The 22,172-nt window shown below is 41.5% G+C and overlaps 1 protein-coding gene across 1 annotated transcript in view; it reads right to left on the bottom strand.

Annotated features, from left to right (window-relative positions):
* Positions 1–22,172, bottom strand: part of LOC128655617 (oocyte zinc finger protein XlCOF6.1-like) — a 47,597-nt gene that overhangs the window by 11,014 nt on the left and 14,411 nt on the right. The window contains exons 2-4 of the mRNA XM_053709209.1: positions 20,645–20,749; positions 18,712–18,825; positions 16,556–16,663 (exon numbers count right to left, since the gene is read on the bottom strand). Coding sequence (XP_053565184.1) covers positions 16,556–16,663; positions 18,712–18,825; positions 20,645–20,749 — 327 coding nt within the window. The remainder of the gene's footprint in view (positions 1–16,555; positions 16,664–18,711; positions 18,826–20,644; positions 20,750–22,172) is intronic.

Genomic DNA, 22,172 nt, shown 5'->3' with positions numbered 1-22,172 from the left:
AAGTTTTTCAATCAATGGTGAGTTTGGAAACGCCCAAGCGGAAACCTTGTCTCGGATTGGCCCTCGTGCTTGTCCCTGCTGATTGGTTCACTTTGTGAATGTATGTTGTCAAGGAGATGCAACCTTGCAACAACCAATCATCTCTTGGCTGCAATTCTCGCATCATAACACCGGGTGGCAGCAGACACACAACACAGCAATACATTTAAACATTTCTAGCAGTGAAAAAAAAATATTTCTTCAAACTATGTAATAACTGTCATAATTTCCTTACATCAATAAGTTTTATGTTTATATGTACTGTATTATATCACATTATTTATTCTGATCAATTTGACATGAAACACAGTATGCCTTTAGCATTATACTATATTAAAGCATTATTATTTTTTTTAAATTAATGGCATTTATACATCTGTTATATTTGTGTTCACACAAATATAGCAGGTTTCACATTTCTGTGCATTTCTTCCTGGATACATGAATCCTGTCTGAGTAGATCTGAAACAAAAATAAGTGTCATTAATTATTTATTTCCAGGTCCACAAATATCTATTCATATTCTTAAAACACAGTGGTTGAGATATTTTATGCTTTCAAAATATATATATATATATATATATATATATATATATATATATATATATATATATATATATATATATATATATATATACATACACACATACATATACACACACATTCACTTCTATGCAGTATCTTGTATTTATCTTTTTTTTTTTTTTTAGCTCCATCTGGAAAATAGGAAAGCATGTTATATATCATCAAAACATGGGATTATCACAATTGCTATTCAATCTATACAGATTTCAATCTATCTCCCAGATATATATTCAATATAGTCTGGGGCATTATTTGATATGTTTATCTGCAATATTATCAATGTAGTTATTATTTATTTTTCAAAATGTATTTATCTTTATTTATGCTGTCTTTTAGCAATGGTTCCCAAGAGTATAATTTAAAGCATGTGTTTTCACTGTGTGTTATCCTCCCCAGACGCAATATATACATTTTGTATATTTCAGTGTTAGCATTGCACAGCAGGGGCCATTTAACAGGCAGCCATGATTTCCTTAATATGCCTGTATTTTCAGCTCTTTTCCCCAGACACTTTGTCTTCATACACTGCGTGGGGCAGAGAGTGTTATGCAATGTTGCATACTAAATGGGGAAGAGCTGAACATGAGTTTGCACTTCCAATTAAGAGCAAATGTTGCCTTTCGAATAACTTTACATGCTCAGTGGGGGAGAGTTTAAACATGATTAAAGTCAGTTTGTCTGAAAGAAATGAATCATTTTCTACTGACCAGTCAGATTTGAATATATATGTTTATTAACCTTAAAATATATGATTAAGGGGGCGGAGCTAGCAGCCGTGAGAAGACGTGTGTAGATTTAGCTCCTGAGCCTGATATCACCATAATTGAATTAAAATTATCAACAAACTCATTTATAAACAAAACGAAGGGTCCGCTTAACAGTGGCAAGCTAACCTGTACCTGATAAACTGGCAGAACAATCAAAACTTATAAGGTAACTGCGGTTGGAGTGATTCGGTGTGAGGCCTAAACCGCTGCCTAACTGAAGCGAGCACCCTGAGGGTGCACTCCGGAGGGTCGGGGCTCCGCTCCGGAGTAGATAACTACGCACGGCTGGACCTCTGAGCCGATAACAGCAAGACAGAGCCGTTGTGCTACTGACAGCTACATACCCGCTTTACTACAGATGGCGACTGCGGCCTAACTCCCGCGGAGTACCCTCGGTCTGTGAAGGGCCGAGGGGAAACAGAAGAGACAGCAACAGCTGTGACCGGATACCTTGGGAGGAGAAATTGAAGGGGGTTGCGGCGACAGAGAGTGAAAAAAACGCAGCAGTCCCAGGAGATCTTCACAACGGTGCTCCACGTGGCTCATGTAAGTGCGCAACAAGCGCTAGAGAACTGTTTATTATATGATTCCCTAGATCAAAGCAAGATTTCAGAGGAGCAGTGATCTACTCAAAAATTGAATCTGTGACCTTGATAGTGATTATATAAGAGACATTGTGAGGGTGCTGTTGAAGTGGGAACTGCTTCTTTTTGGGACATTTTATTGTTGTAGGGCTGCTCTCTCTCCCCTTCATTTCCTGCTGGACTCACTGCCAGTAGGTCATATCCCATCTCCCCTGCCCAACTTCGTCCAGTGAGGACATTTCCCCTGGGGAGAGGAGAGTGCCCCTGTAATCCTACGCTGTTGATAACAAATTATACAAATAACCCTCTGTGTGCCCAGCGGAAAGCAAAAGGCAGACGGTTAAAATGGGATAACTGCCTAAAAACAAAATGTGCTGATGTAGCCTGACATGGATGCCAAGAGGTAGATTGTGCACTTTTACTGTATTAAGCACATCACAAACAGCTTTAATCTCACCTAAAAGCTATGGATTAAAAACGCAAATAAACAACATAAGATGAGAAAGACACAGTGGAGATGGGGAAATAAATGAGAATTCCAAGTGAGTGAGAGAAGCGTATGATTTAGCAGTTGTGATTTTGAGCACTGAACGGATGTTTTAATACTTGAGGCTTCCTCTGCAAGTGTGAGCGTGAGCAAACATTTGTTCAGGAGTAAAATCGCTTACCTAAGCTCGCCTTTTAGCCACTATTCTATCACTGCCAACATCATGGCTGCAAGAAAAGGATCCAAAGTAGAAAAGGGGTTAAAATCCTTGCCGGTAGACACCTTCTTTAAAGCCTCCAAATCCCTAAATCTCAAGATCAGGCTTTGGTAGAAATGGAGGAGGACATAGAATCTGAGAATGAGGAGGGATCTGAAGATTTAGTCCCTGCAACTAAAGCTGATCTGCAAGCCCTTGTGTCTAAGCAGGATATAGCTTCTAACTTTGAAAAACTGTGGGAAAAGATGGATAGCTTTCAAGCCACGGTCACTAACAGTCTCAAGGACATTAAAACAGAGATACTAGAGCTGGGAAACCGAGTAGATTCCTTAGAAACAGCTACAGAGGAAATAGGAGAGGAGGTTACATCAATCTCACAAACTCTCACCTCCCACAACCAAACTATATTGGAACTAGAAGAAAAGATCAAAGACCTAGAAAACAGGAGTAGGCGGTCAAATATCCGTCTTAAAGGAATCCCTGAGACAATCGGAGCAGAGGATCTTCATAATTATCTTCAGCAACTATTCCATGCTATACTGGGAGAGGCAACGGATTCTGAGTATCCAATTGAGAGAGCACACAGAGCCCTCAAAGCAAAACCAAAAAATGACCAACCCCCAAGGGATGTTATTATTAAGCTCTTAAGGTTCCCCGATAGAGAAAAAATACTACTGGCGGCAAGACAAAACCCCACATTCAAGTTTCAAGGGAATATCATCCAATTTTTTCAAGATCTTTGTATCAAAACACTCCAAAAAAGATATATGCTGAGGCCTCGCACTCTTCTTCTAAGGAAAAATAATATACCATACAGATGGGGCTTCCCTTTTGCGCTTCATGTGATGAGAAATGGTAGAATGATCTCGATCAAGACCATTGAGGAGATTCCAGATATTTGCAAATCTCTGGATCTGGAGCCACCCAACCACTTTACAACAGAGCCCTCATCTCATTCTTCAGAGTTACCCCCGTCAAGGGCAAAGCCTCAAAGATTGAAATGGAAAACGGTAACCAAGAAGAAGGCCAAGACCTGAGTTACTTGGCCACTAGGTAACTAACATTCATAGGAGTTTTCTTTGCCCTCTTGGGACTGTTTGTGACATTTCTTCTTTTTCATCTGATAGCATTAAAGGTGATCACAAGATAAAGTAAGTTCTTAAGATGGCGATCCATGTTGGGATTGCATAATACATATCCTCTGTACTAGTTCTAACACTTGTATATGCAACAGTTTGGTTATTGTCAGTTATTATTGTTTTTGTTCATGTTCTTATTACATAAATGCACGAAATGTTGTAAAGTCAGTACATACTCATCAAATACTATTATCTCACGAAGCTGTAGGAGTCTGAAAAGGAAATCAAGGGTGATAGAATTAGAAAGAGAGATTGGTTTGGGTATTTCTGCAGGAGACAATAGATGGCCACTGGGCTGGGGAGTGATTTTGTTATCCGAGGCCCCTACTGCCAAAGGTAGATATAGAATGCAACCTAGGACTAATTTGTGTGATGATTTTGCCTAAGATAGTTTTGATCTTGCATAACGCGAGAGAGAGGATTAAACAACGATATAAAAAGAAGGACAGCCATGTCAAACTATAGACGGTTGAGGGCCAATATCATCTATCTCCAAGACACTCACTTTCTGAAGAACACAATTCCCAAATATTGGGCACGTGACTATTCTATGCAATTTCATTCAGCATTAGATGCAAAAAAGAGAGGAGTCTCTATTCTAATACACTCCTCAATCCCATTGACACATAAAGAGACTATATCTGACAAAGAGGGTAGATATCTGCTGGTACTTGGTCAAATTGGGACAGTAGAAGTACTTTTGTGCAATATATATGCTCCCAATGAACAACAAGATACAATTTTTACTACGGTCTCAAACTTGCTAACCAATTGGTCTAGAGTACGGATAATTCTAGCAGGAGACTTTAATATTGATCTCCAGTCACTGACCAAGAGGATAGACACACAGCAATCTAAAAAAAAACAGAGACAAAAGACAATGGCTAAAAATATTACATGAATGTTAGAGCAACACACACTACATGATACCTGGCAGGTGATAAATGGGGGGAGTGGGGGTACTACTTATTATTCTTCTTCTCATGACAGCTACTCCAAGATAGATTATGTGTTTACTAGTCAGATCTTGCAACCGGCAATACATGCCCTAGACATTTACCCATGTGTCTGGTCCGATCATTCTCTAACAGTACTCACATTAGGTGATATCTCGGATCCAAAAAGAACAAAGACATGGTCTTATGATGCACTTTGCACTAAAAACCCTCTAGTTAAAGATAAGATCTTAAACAATTTGAAAGAATACTGGCGAATCAATGTAGATTCCACTGAAAATCCCATTACTCCTTGGGCAGCACACAAAGCAGTCATTAGGGGTATCTTAATAAAGGAAAAAGCGCTATATAGGAAAAAAAATGAAGATATGATTAACCAATTAAACACTGAAATAGCTTTGTGCCTTCATATAGTTCACTGTAGAATTGAGCAAATGTGTTCACAATGTCCTAATAATTCTAAAACCACATTAAATAGACTTATGGATAAGAGACAAACACTACAATCTATACTAAATGATCAGTCTATAAAAGCTGCAAATAGATTAAAAACAAACTACTTTATCTTTTCCAATAAACCGGACAAGTATTTGGCAAAAAAACTAAGAGATAGTTATCAATCCCTTTCTATCCCATGTATCCAGACACCTACTGGTCAAACTACCACACACCCTCAGGACATTGTGAACACATTTGCTCAATTCTACAGTGAACTATATGAAGGCACGAAGGTGCAACACCACCCTAAAACAGAAGAGGCTTTTGCTTCTTTTATACAAAAAGCAGCTCTGATATCAATAGAAGAGGAAGATAGAGCCATATTGAACGCTAGGATTACGAGAGCAGAGGTGATAGAGGCTATTAAAGAACTTAAGCCCGGTAAAGCCCCGGGACCAGATGGGTTCCCGGGGGAATACTACAAAGCGTTTCGGGAAGTTTTAGTGCCACATTTAGTAGTGTTTGCTAACCATATCATGGGGGGAGGAAAGATACCTGAGGATCTGCTTTGGGCCAAAATAGTGGCGATACCAAAACAGGGAAAAAACCCTCATCTTTGTAGTAGCTACCGACCTATCTCCCTCATTAATCAGGATGTAAGATAGTTACAAAAATCCTAGCCAATAGATTGAAACATATTCTACCCAAAATAATACACCCTGATCAGGTAGGATTCATTAAAGAGAGGGAAGCCCCAGACAATATCCGTAGAATGATATCGGTGATAGATATACTACGAGATCGACGAGTGCCTTCTCTGATCCTATCATTGGATGCAGAGAAGGCATTCGATCGAGTCAATTGGAAATACATGCTGGCTTTGTTGACCTCACTGGGGTTTGAGGGTGATTTCTTAACAGCTATTAAGGGACTATATTCGACGCCTAGGGCATTTGTCAGAGCAGTAGGGCATCAGTCAGAAAATATACCCATACTTAACGGAACTAGACAGGGGTGCCCGCTATCACCTTTGATCTTTGCTATATGTATCGAGCCATTGGCAGCCTATATACGCAACTGTCCTGATATAATTGGCCTAGAGGTGGGGAAAATACACCATAAAATCACCCTATTTGCAGACGACGTGTTACTATCTCGAGACCTCTGCACTCGCTGCCTTATGTATATCAAGCAATAAATCTATTCTCCCAGATATCTGGCTATAAAATTAATGCAGACAAATGCGAGGCGCTCCCTTTGTCCATCCCAAAACACACTATCAAATTGATTGAAGCAAACTTTGACTTCAGATGGGTCGCAGAAGGGTTAAAATATTTAGGAATAAAATTAATGTTGCACTCCTCAAAACTATATGAAGCCAATTACACCCCTATGCTTAAGACGATTAGGTCTGACTTAAGGAAATGGAAGACAATGGGTTTTTCTTGGTACGGGAGGCTATCGGCAATTAAGATGACAATACTACCCAGAATACTATATCTGTTCAGGGCTCTGCCAACTAAGATTAACGTTCCTGACATAATCAAACTCCAGAGAGATATCCATAACTTTTTACGCAACAATAAACATCCGAGAATCCCACACCATATCTTAAATAAACATAGACAACTAGGGGTGGTGGGTGCCCCCAATCTGCTTGATTATTATAGGGCAGCGAGACTGGCTCAAGACTCCATATTAAGTAGGAGACAAAAAGATATTCTGTGGCCTGTTTTGGAGGCAGAACTGGTGGGACAGGAGACACCGGATGGCATTCTCTGGTGCAGCGAGCTATTTAGGACACAAAACACTTATAGAAACAAAATTACACAACTCTCTAGGCAGCAGTGGCCATCACAAAAATCAGAGAAAATCTTTCCCCTATGTTCAAAGATAATCCCCTTGAAATACATCCTCAATGAGGAGTTTAAACACCATGTTAAAAAATGGGAAAACAAAGGGTTGTATATGGTAGCAGATATACACTCCCAAGGCAAGTTGATGACATTCACCTAGCTTCAACAGACACTTGACCCTCTTACACTGCATTGGTTTCTCTATCTCCAGGTAACAACAGCCATACATACGTACATGACTAAACACACGACGCATAACAAGCAGTCCGCTCTTGAGCAACTATGCATAGCACATTCTAGACCTAAAAGAGCAATCTCACGACTATACATATCCATCCAGGAGGCTAGAAATGAGTCTAAAACTACACTAATGTTAAATTGGGAAACTGATACTGGCAAAGAGTTTGAGCTAGATATATGGAATGAGATGATGAATCATGCTAGTAAAGGTCTGCTTAGTGCTGATCTAAGAGAGAATATCTTGAAAACATCATTTAGATGGTATCTGATCCCGACAAAGACAGCTCATATGGGAAAAGAGAGCTCAAAATTCTGTTATAGGGGATGTAAGGCAAGAGGAACGTACCTCCACATGTGGTGGGAATGCCCTAAGGTTAGCAGAATATGGCAAAAACTGTCTTTACTGTTGAGAACAGTTTTGGGCGAGCAGATCCAGCTTACTCCTGCTCAAGCTCTGCTACACGAAACTATCCCTACACTGAACAAATATATCAACACGTTTATTAGAATATTGTGTACCACAACAAGAATAGTGATAGCTAAGTATTGGAAAACGGAAATACCATCGTGGTCAGAAGTAATAGCTAGAATTAAGCTGGTATATCTGATGTATGAGTCGGCTGCATGGGTACTAGATACAGAATCTCAATTTCAGAAGGTCTGGTATTATTGGATACTGGAGGGGAACCATGGGGCAATTGGGGAAAGTGATGAGGATTGAAGGGAGGGAAAGGATAGGCAACCTCGGATACAAATTACAAACATAGAGCAGGATGAGTAAGTGAGCAATCTGTAGATGAGACAAGGATATACTGTTTAATGCTGATATAATGATCTACATAACTGACTCGTGCAAGTTTTATTCCTTTTATCTTTTTTTTTTTTTTTTTAGTTGTGTTTTGTTACTTTTCATATTGTTTTATGTTTTGTTTTATTAGCTTATCTAAGCTTTTTTCATTTATGGTTATTATAAAGTTGTTAATTATGATGGAAAGGTTTGAAAACTATGCCCCCTATATTCAGCTGCTCCCTACTGAAGATATATTAATGTTAAAAAAAGAGGGGGGAATTATATACTCAAAACAAACACTCCTTCAAAAATAGACTTTGAATACTATATAAGTTCTACCCTCAGGTAAATGGAACGGACATAATCTTCTCGACAATATCCCAAACAGGGATATTCTTGGATACTTCAATACTCTGAGGACTTTTTTGATACTGAAAATATGCTAATGGGACAATTTAATATATATTACAAAGTTGGTACTTTGAGATTTGATGTTTATTTCATTTCCAGATGTATGTATTTTACCTGATGTAAGATTTGGAGGAGCGTGAGCAGTGATAATAATAAAAAATTATTTCATTTAAAATATATGATTAAAATATATATATTTATTAACCTTACATATACCTTGACAGAATGGATCAAAGATTGGTGGGGTGAAAGATCAAATGAGGAACTACTAAATACCCCTTTCAATAAATGTTAAATCATTAGTAATGAATAACTAGATATCTGTAATTATATCATCATAGACATACATATCTATAACACAAATGTATGGACAGGGGGGTGCTGACTGATGAAAGATACTGGAAGGAAAAGGAGAATTATCAGTAACTCAGCACTCAAAGTAGTTAATCTAGGTAACATATGTTACATGTCACAAAGTGGGGAGAATGCCACAAGGTGGACAAGGTACAGAGATAAAACTTAACTTTTACTAAACTCAATAAAAAATATATTAGCAAATGTGTGTAATGGTGTATTAAAACTTAGATTAAGAACTGAAATAAAGAGAATGTGTCTGTAGCCACCACTCAGTAATACCATTCCTAAATTAAGTGAACATACACAGCCCAGCTCAGACCACTACAAAGGGGTTCACGGATTGCAGGATAAGCTATCTAAGAAAAGGGGATTGACCCTGTCACAAATTACACTGCTCTATGCAATACTGGAACCTGGGTCAGTGCTGTTCTGAGACACTGTGAATAAAATTAGTCAATGGACAATCCAATAGAGGACATAGCCTCCAAAATTTCTATTGGCAAACAAAGTAAAGATATATGATCAAAGTGGCTACAGGACACACAAAACACGCCAGTCCGAATGGAACCTGATAAACTTGGCCGAGGCAAACTGAGGCCAGGCCAGAACAGCATTGAAGATCACTCTCAGTTCCAGGATGTTTATAGAAAGAACAGACTCTGACTGAGTCCAAGTCCCTGAGCCATTAGAGAGCCCCAGACAGCTCCCCACCCTAAAAGGCAGGCATCTGTTGTCACAATCACTCAAGACGGTCTGCGAAAGCAGGTTCCCTGGGAAAGATGATCCAGAGACAACCACCATTGAAGAGAATCTCTTGTTTCCTGATCCAGGATTATTTGAGGAGACAAGTCTGCATAATCCCTGTTCCATCGCCTGAGCATGCTTAGCTACAGAGATGGGATGAGATGGAACCGAGCAAACGGGATGATATCCATTGCCGCCACCATCAGCCCGATAACCTCCATGCACTAAGCCTCTGACAGCCGAAGAGAGGACTGAAGGGCTAGACAAGTATCGATAATCTTTGATTTCCTGACTTCTGTCAGAAAGATCTTCATGGATAGAGAATCTATTATGGTTCCCAAGAAAATTATCCTTGTACTTGGAGTCAAGGAACTTTTTCCCAAATTTATCTTCCACCCGTGAGTTCTTAGGAAGGTAACACCAGGTCGGTATGGGATCTTGCTTGTTGAAAAGATGGCGCCTGAACTAGAATATCGTCCAGATAAGGTGCCACCCCAATGCCTTGTGGTCGGAGAACCGCCAGGAGAGACCCCAGAACCCTTGTAAATATTCTTGGAGCCGTGGCCAGACCGAAAGGCAGAGCCACGAACTGGAAGTGCTTGTCCTGGGAGGCAAACCTTTGGAACTTGTGATGATCACTGTGAATGGGAACATGTAGATACGCGTCCTTTAAATCCACTGTTGTCATAAATTGACCCTTGGATCAATGGGATGATGGAAAGTATAGTTTCCATCTTGAAGGATGGAACTCTGAGAAATTTGTCTAGACTCTTGAGATCTAAAATTGGTCTGAAGGTTCCCTCCTTTTTGGGGACCACAAACAGGTTGGAATAAAAACCCTGACCTTGCTTCTGTACTGGGACGGGAACAATCACTCCCATGATAGAAAGGTCTTCTAAACAATGTAAGAACGCCTCTTTCTTTATCTGGTCTGCAGATAATCTTGAAAGTCGAAACCTGCCTCTGGGAGGAAAACTCTTGAACTCCAATTTGTATCCATGGGACACTATCTCTATTGCCCAGGGATCCTGAACGTCCCGAACCCAGGTTTGAACAAAGAAGGATAGTCTGCCCCCTACCAGATCTGGACCCGGATCGGGGGCATGCCCTTCATGCAGTCTGGGAATCAGCAGCAGGCTTCTTGGACTGTTTGTCCTTGTTCCAAGACTAGTTGGGTCTGCATGCAGACTTGGATTGTTCCTGCTTATAGGAGGAAGAGGAAGCATTTCCTTTGAAATTTTGAAAGGAACGAAAATTATTCTGTCATCCCTTTAGCTTGTTTCTCTTATCCTGAGGGAGTAGATGACCCTTGCCTCCCGATATATCAGAAATAATTTCCGTCAAGTCAGGGCCAAACAAGGTCTTTCCCTTGTAAGGAATCGATAGAAGCTTAGACTTAGATGACACGTCTGCAGACCAAGGTTTTAACCATAGGACTCTGCAGGCTAGGACAGAGAAACCTGAACTTTTAGCTGCCAGTTTGATGATTTGAAGAGAAGCGACTGTAATGAAGGAATTAGCTAGTCTTCAGAGCTTTTATCCTGTCTTGGATCTCCTCCAAGCAAGTTTCGGTCCTGAGGGACTCAGATAGAGCATCAAACAGTATGCTGCTGCACCCGTGACAGTAGCAATGCACGCAACAGGTTGCAATAGCAGACCCTGGTGAACATAAATCTTTTTAAGTAGACCCTCTAACTTCTTATCAATAGAATTTTTAAAAGAAAAACTGTCCTCTATGGGAATAATACTTCTCTTGGCCAAGGTGGAAACAGGCCCTTCCACTTTAGGAACGGTCTGCCAAGCCTCCTTGAAGGCATCAGCTATGGGAAACATCTTCTTAAAGATAGGCGAGAGAGAAAAGGGAATACCTGGTCTCTGCCATTCTTTAGTAACGATCTCCGAAGCTCGATTTATAACAGGTGTTACGGTACCAACTGTATACCACGGGTTAATACCAGATGAACAATGTCCTGCATACAGAATCAGCACTTCACAACCTTGATCAGTTTCCCTGCAAACATGAGACCAAGCTCCACATTTCAGGTTTAAAACAGGATAATAACTTTATTTGAAGGCAGCATACAGATTTATACAGGTTTTTGACCCCCCCACAGATGGGGGTTGAAAGAATGTTGTACATTAGATAAAAGGGAGAAGCGCCCTTGACATGATACAATAGGATTAGATTACTTAAACACTTCAACCACAGGACACTCTTGACTCTCCTTATCACTTAGGCGTTTTTCTCTCTGGAGGTGATCAAACAATAGAATGCTAAGCATTAATTAGATTGTAGCTGGAGCCAGCCACTTGTGGTTAGAAAATAAAGTTAACACTTTCAGTCCTGACCGAAGGGTCTGTCACATAGCTCCCCCCTTGTGGAACACTCCGGCAGACCCGGCTTGACCCTTTGGCGGGTCAACCTGGGGATGACCGGACTAGGAGGTGGTAGGCATGTCAGTTTGCCAGGACAATCCATCTGTATTCCCGTTATGAGAGAGAATTCCTGTCCATACAAAGAAGGGTTCAACTTCCTCAGTGCCCAGACCAGGGCTAAACAGTCCTTCAAAATCCCATCAGCTTCTTTACGAGTTTTCTGTACCTGCTCTTTATAGGTATCCACAATCCCTTCATACTGACATAGGGTGCCCTTGAGTTGCTGCACCTCACTATGAGCCAGCGTCAGCTTCTCCTCAAGTGTCGCTAAGTTTGTCTTTAATGTTTCATGTCCCACTCTCAAGCTGGTGTTTTCTGCAGTCTGTCGGTGCAGCTTGTCTAGCAGAGATTCACGTTCTAAACGTGCTTTTTCCTCTGCGCTCCTCTTCTCCTTCATCAGCGCATTGTAACGGGACTTCCACGTATCAATAGCGGATAGAGATTTACTGAGCTCAGCGTCCTGGGGCTTAGCAGCAGGGGGGTCAGTCTCTGCTGCACGGATCTGAGCACGGGTAGTCACAGGGTTAACATCAGCGGGACCCATGGGAGCATAGGCAGAAACAAGGGGAGCCAAGTCATTTCCAAGAAGAACATCAGCAGGTAAGTCCTTCTTGACCCCCACATTCACAGGTCTAGCGCCCACTCCCCAATCCAAATGTACCCTGGCAACAGGTAGGCTGAACACATCGCCCCCTGCTACCCTCACAGCCACAGTGTCTCCAGTGTACTGTTTCTCAGACACCAAGTTCTTCTGAAGCAAGGTCATGGTAGCACCAGTATCCCGTAGACCACTGACCTTCTTCCCATTCACTTTAACCAGTTGCCGGTTATTCCAGTGGGCAGCTTGCACAAGGTCTGCCTCATGTAGGATGCTCCAGCATTCTTGCACCTCTACGTAGCGGGCCGCAGGCTGAGGGTTACGTGTGATTCCGCCGGCAGGTCTTCTCCAGGACTGTGCTTGGTTCGCTGCATTTAGGGGACACTCTGGTCTTTTGTGCCCTAGTTGCTTACATCCAAAGCATCGAATCGGTTGTGAGTAGCCCCGCGAATTGAACCGGGCTCTCTGAGGGTAGTTCGTGGCCAGATGCCGTGTGGTATAGCGGTGCGCCGGGGGTTGGTAACTGGCAGCTGCTGGGGTGACTGGGGGTCTGTACTCCACTCTAGCAGGGGGCTTAGTGGTAGCAGTGTCCAGTTTGCGGGCATCCGTATACTCATCTGCCAAGCGAGCCGCTTCATGCAGGGTGGAGGGTTTACGGTCCCGAACCCACTCTCGAACTCCTGCGGGTAACTTGTCGAAGCAATGTTCCAACAGGAATAGCTGCAGCACCTCTTCCCCAGATACGGCTTGGCACCCCGCTATCCAGTGAGCTGCTGTGCTGTGCACCTTACATGCCCACTCAAGGTAGGAATCTCCAGCTAATTTAACAGTGTCTCTGAACCGCCTCCGGTATGCCTCCGGTGTAACCGCATACCTGGAGAGCAGAGCCTCTTTTACAGTATTATAATCCCCGACTTCCTCATCTGGAATGGCCCGAAAAGCCTCACTGGCCCGGCCGGATAATTTTCCGGATAATATCGTGACCCAGTCCTCTGCGGGTACCTTGTGTAGTGCACATTGCCTCTCAAAATCCGCAAGGTACCCATCAATCTCTCCTTCTGTTTCCAGGAAGTTTTTAAAAGCTGCAAAATTTACTTTTCTCTTTTCCACTGGGTTTGCTGCAGCGCCGCTTTGGCGAAGTAGGTTGGCCTCCACAGCTGCTATGACCCGGTCGATAATTTCCGCAGATGGGTTGGGGCCATAATATGCCAGTCTTATTTTAACCGCCCGATCAAAGCTTGCTTCTTCAGGGGTTCTGTCTGCTATGCTGGGCCCATTTGTTCCTTCCGTTCCTGGTAGTCTTTCCATCTTAGTCAGTATTGTAATAATCCCCTTCTTCCTGAGGTTACTGGCTTGTGTAGTTGCTCTTCTGGGCGATAAGGTTCATTCCGTCGCTTGCCACCAATGTTACGGTACCAACTGTATACCACGGGTTAATACCAGATGAACAATGTCCTGCATACAGAATCAGCACTTCACAACCTTGATCAGTTTCCCTGCAAACATGAGACCAAGCTCCACATTTCAGGTTTAAAACAGGATAATAACTTTATTTGAAGGCAGCATACAGATTTATACAGGTTTTTGACCCCCCCACAGATGGGGGTTGAAAGAATGTTGTACATTAGATAAAAGGGAGAAGCGCCCTTGACATGATACAATAGGATTAGATTACTTAAACACTTCAACCACAGGACACTCTTGACTCTCCTTATCACTTAGGCGTTTTTCTCTCTGGAGGTGATCAAACAATAGAATGCTAAGCATTAATTAGATTGTAGCTGGAGCCAGCCACTTGTGGTTAGAAAATAAAGTTAACACTTTCAGTCCTGACCGAAGGGTCTGTCACAACAGGAAATACGTCTGAGTAAGGAGTTTCGAAATATTTGTCCAGTTTACTAGACTTTAAAGGGGCCACCACTACTGTGAAATCACAGTCATCTAATGTAACTAAAACTTCCCTGAGCAACAGGCGGAGGTGTTCTAGCTTAAACCTAAAGGTTACAACCTCCGAGTCCGTCAGAGGCAATGAACTTGCTGAATCTGAAATTTCACATTCAGATTGAATTGCATTACCCTCCTCTTCCATGGCATCCGCAACCTCACTTACTGATTGTCTGGCTTTTCTCTTACGTTTGCCTTGCAGCATAGGAAAAGCAGACAATGCTTCAGAAATTGTAGAGGACATAAGAGAAGCTATGTCTTTCAAGGTAACTGCAGGGGCCAAAGTAGGAGTACAGGACACTGCTTGAGTGGGGCGTTAGAGTTTGGGACGCTTGGGGAGAAAGCTGCGGCACACCTTCCACCTCGTCGGTAGACTTTTGGGAAGCATCTGCCTTTGAAAAGATTTGTTCAGGAAAAATAAATTTCTCTACAATCTATAGCGCTCTAAATGCATGAGGGACAGAAAGGGATTGGTGGTTCCACATTAGCATCCAAACACATAGAGCAAGTAAAATTTTGCAAGGCTCCTGTGTCCATATTTAGTCACAAAAATGTAAATATGCAATGAAAATTTTAATTTTTACGCAAAAATTTTTTTATCAAAAAAAGTTACTGTTTCTTTAAATTTTAAAGTGTAACTTTTTTTTACTGCGTGCAAGAAAAAGTACAAAACAACGTTCTCAAACAGCAATAGACTAAAAATAAAGACACCCCCACACCTCAGGAGCTCTGCTGAGGTGTCTACCTGACAAGAACCGGATCCTTCACTCCCTGTAGGGCAGCGATCCTGATTCGATGGGGAAACCATTCAGCAGCACTTCCAGTCAAAAAATGCTTATAAAATCTAAGCCAACATGCGCTTTTAGGCAGAGCAATATCATGCGTGTAACTCTGTCTGAACCGTCTCTAGATAGAGGCGCAGTATGAAAGGCACGCAATCTAGAGGATCCACCCATCGTGGGCATGGCTAAGCGCAACAACACACTCCTGGCCGTTATAGCTATGGTAAATAACGCATTAATAAAAACCACCATAATTATGCTTTCTCCCAGTCCCAGTGCCTGTAATATGCTGTCTGGTCCCCTCAGACCCTGAGAGTTTATATGTCCCAAGCGCTTATGCGTTATATTGTGCAACCATAAGCCTTATGTGAAATGTAATGAAGTGTAATAAAAGTGCGCTCCTTTTCCTCTAAGTGTCCCAGGAAAAATAAACAAGCACTTACCTCATATGTCTGCCTGACAGCAAAGGCAGTTCAGCAGGCTTCAGGAGTCCTATCCCCCACACGGACCTCTGAAAAAAATGAAATTCCTGATTAAATATGCCTCAGGTTTTCAGGGTTAGGGCAGCAAACAAATATTGGAGGCACAGTGAGAATTATGTCCCACCAGTTCCCATTGCTTTAAAGCCACCAAGGCTCTACTGAAGAGACTGATATGGACTACGGCTACACCCTAGGACAAAGCAGCACAATCTTGCACTACTTTAAAAATAATAAACTCTTGATTGAAGAATCTATACTAACACCTCACTTTACCTCTTCCTATCACTAACGTAGGCAAAGAGAATGATGGGAGTGGGAGGGAAGGGAGGAGCTATTTAACAGCTCTGCTGTGGTGCTCTTTGCCTCCTCCTGCTGATCAGGAGGTGAATATCCCATTAGTAATTAAGATGATCCGTGGACTCATCCTGTCTTAAAAAAGAAATTCCCAATAGTATTAGATGATCCGTGGACTCACCGAGTCATTAGAAAGAAATAATTAATTCTTTTTCTTTAATAATTTAGACTTGGATTTCAGTCCTACATAAATTATATCACAATCACCTACAGGGGCATTTTCAGCTGTGTGTTTTACTGAAAAGAGATGATGGCTCTAAAAATGTCTTCCTTTTCTGTAATGAAAACCTCCGTGCTTAGTTGGGCAGATGATCTGTACCCCTCAGACACATCACTCACGTGCACTCACCTGTACTGATATTGTCACTGATTTCCTGCTTCACAGCTTCCTGCTGACTTTTTACATACAGATCATTTGTTTGTTCAGCATTAAGTGTGACTTTAGTCTTAACATCACCTGCATAGATCATATAAATATAGTCACATTTTAGCTTTTTAGCACTGCGCACACGTCACACACATACACTAACCTGTACTGATAGATCATATAAATATGGTCACAGTTTAGCACTGCATAACAAAGTTGTAATATTACAATGCCCCACATATACACTCACCTGAGCCCTGCGTCCCTTAGGAACATCACACACGTACACTCACCTGCACTCTGCGTCCCTTAGGCACATCACACACGTACACTCACCTGCACTCTGCGTCCCTTAGGCACATCACATACGTACACTCACCTGTGCCCTGCGTCCCTTAGACACATCACACACGTACACTCACCTGTGCCCTGCGTCCCTTAGGCACATCACACACGTACACTCACCTGTGCACTGTATCAATGAGACGCAAGTGGAGCAAAACCGTTAACGTTACCCTTAGTGTGACCTTGCGCACAATTATCAGAGACATGAAATTTAAATAGATACAGAGAGAATACAATTTTAAACAACTTTCCCATTTACTTTTATTATCTAATTTGTTTTGTTCTCTTGGTATCCTTTAATACCAAGAGAATGAAGAAAATTAAATATTATAAGTAAATTGTAGTTTTTTTAAAATTGTATTCTCTCTGTATCTGAGAGCTTCATGTCTCTGATGATTATTGTGCGCAAGGTCACACTAAGGGTAGCGTTAACGGTTCTGCTCCTCATTCTATCTCTGCATCATGAAAGAAAAATTAAGGGTTTCATGTCCCTTTAACGAGGCTGACATTTATTTAGCGCACCCTATACTTTAAATGGATAGCGCAGGATTTGCTACCAACGCTCATATTACATTGGCGACATAAGTGTTACACTCGAGCACATTACAAAATAGCACTGGAAACTTAGTGCTTTTAGAGACCTGAAGTAAAATGTAAAAAACAAAAAAAACCTTTCATGATTAAGATAGAGTAATTTTATACAAGCTTACAATGTACTTCTGTTACCAAGATAATGAAGCAAATGTTATCTTTTGTTGAAGGAGAAGCAAAGCACTACTGGGTGTTAGCTGTACACATCTGCTGAGCCAATGACAAGAGGCATTTGTGTGCAGACATCAGCTAGCTAGTAGGGCATTGCTGCCCCCTGAGCCTATCTAGGTATGCTATTGAACAAAGGATAAATGTGCAAAAAAAGAAAAACAGGCCAAGCGCTTAGGAGAAAGCAAATCCTGCTAACCTCAGTTTAACCCCTCCAATTAGCTTTGAGCGCTACCTCTAGGTTATAAATTGAACAAAGGATACCAAGAAAATACAGAAAATTAGATATTAGAAGTAAATTGGAAAGTTGTTTAAAACTGTATCCTCTATCTGAAGCACAAAAGTTTAATTTTGACTTTACTGTCCCATTAATGCCTGAATATATGCGCAATAAAACACACGTATAGTATATTAGAGTAAAGTATTTCACTCATAGTTACACATATTTAATACAAAAACAAGGTTTATCATAGAAATAAATGTTCTAATAGTGATTTAAAGGGATATGATCTGGTGCACAAAGGTGAATATGTATGTGTTTTATTTATATGTGTACAAATATACAGAAGTCTATGCAGGACTCAGCGAGGTCACAATAAACGACCTCCAGATGTTAGTGCACCTGAGACGTTGGCTCTTCCGATAATATTTTACGTTCAACTTGTAATATGAGTAAAAGAATAGGAGCACCAGATTTATCTTGAGCTGAGTTAGCACTCAGTAGAACTTATATTTTTGTGCTTCATTTGTAATCTAGCCCTTAGTTAATCATACATGAGCTGCTCACTGACTTGTGTCTGCTGCGTAACCATCTGATAAATATAACTTATTTACATGAGACAAAATGTCACCATCACAGAATATTCCCTTTACTTAACCCCTTAATGACAGACGTACCCTGTACATCTGTGGTCGTTTTGGGTTTAACTGGCGCAACTTCGCTGGCAAAGCTGTGCTAGGACTGCATGTGGAGGAAAGACCTGCGCTATATCTAGCAGATGTTTGAGGGTAGTGTGTTAATTACTGCTAATCACCTGTAGCCGTATTGATAGGAACTTCATCCTCCTCAGTCTTCACGTGATCACACACATACGGTTCTCCTCTGTACTCAACTACTGAGCCATCTGAAGGCGTCACATCCATACGGCCTGTACAATAAGAATATACATGCAAATGTGTAAGTTATTTGTAGTGCTCATGGGATGTATCTATTTCTTTCTCATTATATATAACGAAAAATCATGTGAGAACGCAAAAAATAACTATGTGCACACAAGAGAATTATTTAGTAGACTATCACACTATGCACACTCACCTATAACTCACATACAATATACGTGCACACTCACCTGAAACTCACATACCTAACACACAATATATGTGCACACTCACCTGTAACTCACATACCTCACACACAATATATGTGCACACTCACCTGTAACTCACATACCTCACACACAATATATGTGCTCACTCACCTGTAACTCACATACCTCACACACAATATATGTGCACACTCACCTGTAACTCACATACCTCACACACAATATATGGGCACATTCACCTGTAACTCACATACCTCACACACAATATATGTGCACACTCACCTGTAACTCACATACCTCACACACAATATATGTGCACACTCACCTGTAACTCACATACCTCACACACAATATATGTGCACACTCACCTGTAACACACATACCTCACACACAATATATGTGCTCACTCACCGGTAACTCACATACCTCACACACAATATATATGCTCACTAACCTGTAACTCACATACCTCACACACAATATATGTGCCCACTCACCTGTAACTCACATACCTCACACACAATATATGTGCTCACTCACCTGTAACTCACATACCTCACACACAATATATGTGCTCACTCACCTGTAACTCACATACCTCACACACAATATATATGCTCACTAACCTGTAACTCACATACCTCACACACAATATATGTGCTCACTCACCTGTAACTCATACCTCACACACAATATATGTGCTCACTCACCTGTAACTCACATACCTCACACACAATATATGTGCTCACTAACCTGTAACTCACACACCTCAGACACAATATATGTGCTCACTCACCTGTAACTCACATACCTCACACAATATATGTGCACACTCACCTGTAACTCACATACCTCACACAATATATGTGCACACTCACCTGTAACTCAAATACCTCACACAATATATGTGCACACTCACCTGTAACTCACGTACCTCACACACACAATATATGTGCTCACTCACCTGTAACTCACATATCTCACACACAATATATGTGCTCACTCACCTGTAACTCACATACCTCACACACAATATATGTGTTCACTCACCTGTAACTCACATACCTCACACACAATATATATGTGCTCGCTCACCTGTAACCCACATACCTCACACACAATATATGTGCTCACTCACCTGTAACTCACAAACCTCACACACAATATATGTGCTCACTCACCTGTAACTCACATATCTCACACACAATATATGTGCTCACTCACCTGCAACTCACATACCTCACACACAATATATGTGCTCACTCACCTGTAACTCACATACCTCACACACAATATATGTGCTCACTCACCTGTAACCCACAACATACATGCACAACCACCTTGTGTACACTCACCTGTAACACACACACAATCCATGCCATCTTCATCCCTCAGACACATGCACACTCACCTGTAAACCTGTGTCCCGGAGACACAATACACATGCCCACTCACATGTAACCTGTATCCCTGAGACACAACACACATGCACACTCATCTGTAACACATTCACCTGTAGCCCATGTCCCACAGACACAACATACGTGCACACTTACCTGTGACCTGCATCCATCAGACTTAACACACGTGCACACTCACCTGTATCCTGTGTCCCTCAGGCACACCACAAGTGCACACTTACCTGAGCTGATGCTGTCACTGGTTTCCTCATCTGGTGCTTCCAGCTGATGCCTCACACACAGATCTTCTGTTATCTCAACTTTCACTATATCAGCGTTATCTTCATCTGTACAAATAAAGCAGATTCAGTTTTTATATCACATGATCTAGTTTTGTTTATAACTTTACCATATATCGTTTTTTTATTTCCCTAACAGACAATAGCACCAAATTCGCACACAGTCTCCTTTTCCCTCTCATCCTTTTTTTACTGTGATCCTCTATATTCCAGTATAAACTACACCATGAACTAAAAAAGGGTTAAACTCATTGTGTTATCTGCACTTATAAACCAGACAGTAAACTACAAGGGAGAGCAGTAAGTAACTATGTACACAGCCCCGACAGACTCTCACGTATTACTACTCACCGGCATGGAGGGAGAGCAGTAAGTAACTGTGTGCACAGCCCCGGCAGACTCTCACGTATTACTACTCACCGGCAGGGAGGGAGAGCAGTAAGTAACTGTGTGCACAGCCCCGGCAGACTCTCACGTATTACTACTCACCGGCAGGGAGGGAGAGCAGTAAGTAACTGTGTGCACAGCCCCGGCAGACTCTCACGTATTACTACTCACCGGCAGGGAGGGAGAGCAGTAAGTAACTGTGTGCACAGCCCCGGCAGACTCTCACGTATTACTACTCACCGGCATCTGTCTCATCCTCTTCCTTCACATTTAATAGCCCAGTGCCCGGGTTTTCCTCTAGACGCCCTGTAATTACAGCAGGAAGTTACCTGATAGAGCACAGTACAGGGTGTAACATAAACTTATATAACAGCAGTTTGTATGTTTTATCTTCTTTTACAATAATATCCTGAAGCCTAATTAAATCACGCTTGGTATTAAATGCAGCCATTTACAGCAATGAGTAAAATTTAATCACTTTTGGGAAGAAATTGGCACAGATTTTATATAATAAAATTTAATGAATAAAAAAATAAGTACAGTAGCACAGCTAAGAAGAAAAAAAAAGAAAAAGAAAAAAAATCCCAATTTAAAAGGTTAACAGGTACCAACTATGGGCCGAAATAAACCAGCATCTTGGAATAGCGCAGTCACATCGTATGTATCTAACCCCTTGATCCAACTTAACCCTGTGCCTATCTCAGTATGCTCTCACGACAAGCACTGCTGTCATACATAAAGCACGCTCCTGAGCCTACTTCAGAGTGCTTCCATGACTACTGCCTCATATAGAGCACGATCCTGTACCTACCTCAGTATGTTCTCATTACAAACACTGCTGACCTCATATAGAGCATGCGCCTTTACCTACCTCAGTATGCTCTCATTACAAACACTGCTGCCTCATATAGAGCATGATCCTGTACCTACCTCAGTATGCTCTCATTACAAACACTGCTGCCTCATATAGAGCATGATCCTGTACCTACCTCAGTATGTTCTCATTACAAACACTGCTTCCTAATATAGAGCATGATCCTGTACCTACCTCAGTATGCTCTCTTTACAAACACTGCTGCCTCAT

Source organism: Bombina bombina, chromosome 4 (genome assembly GCF_027579735.1).
Source record: "Bombina bombina isolate aBomBom1 chromosome 4, aBomBom1.pri, whole genome shotgun sequence".
In the NCBI taxonomy this organism is placed as follows: domain Eukaryota; kingdom Metazoa; phylum Chordata; class Amphibia; order Anura; family Bombinatoridae; genus Bombina; species Bombina bombina.
This window is presented reverse-complemented; position numbering and strand designations above follow the sequence as displayed.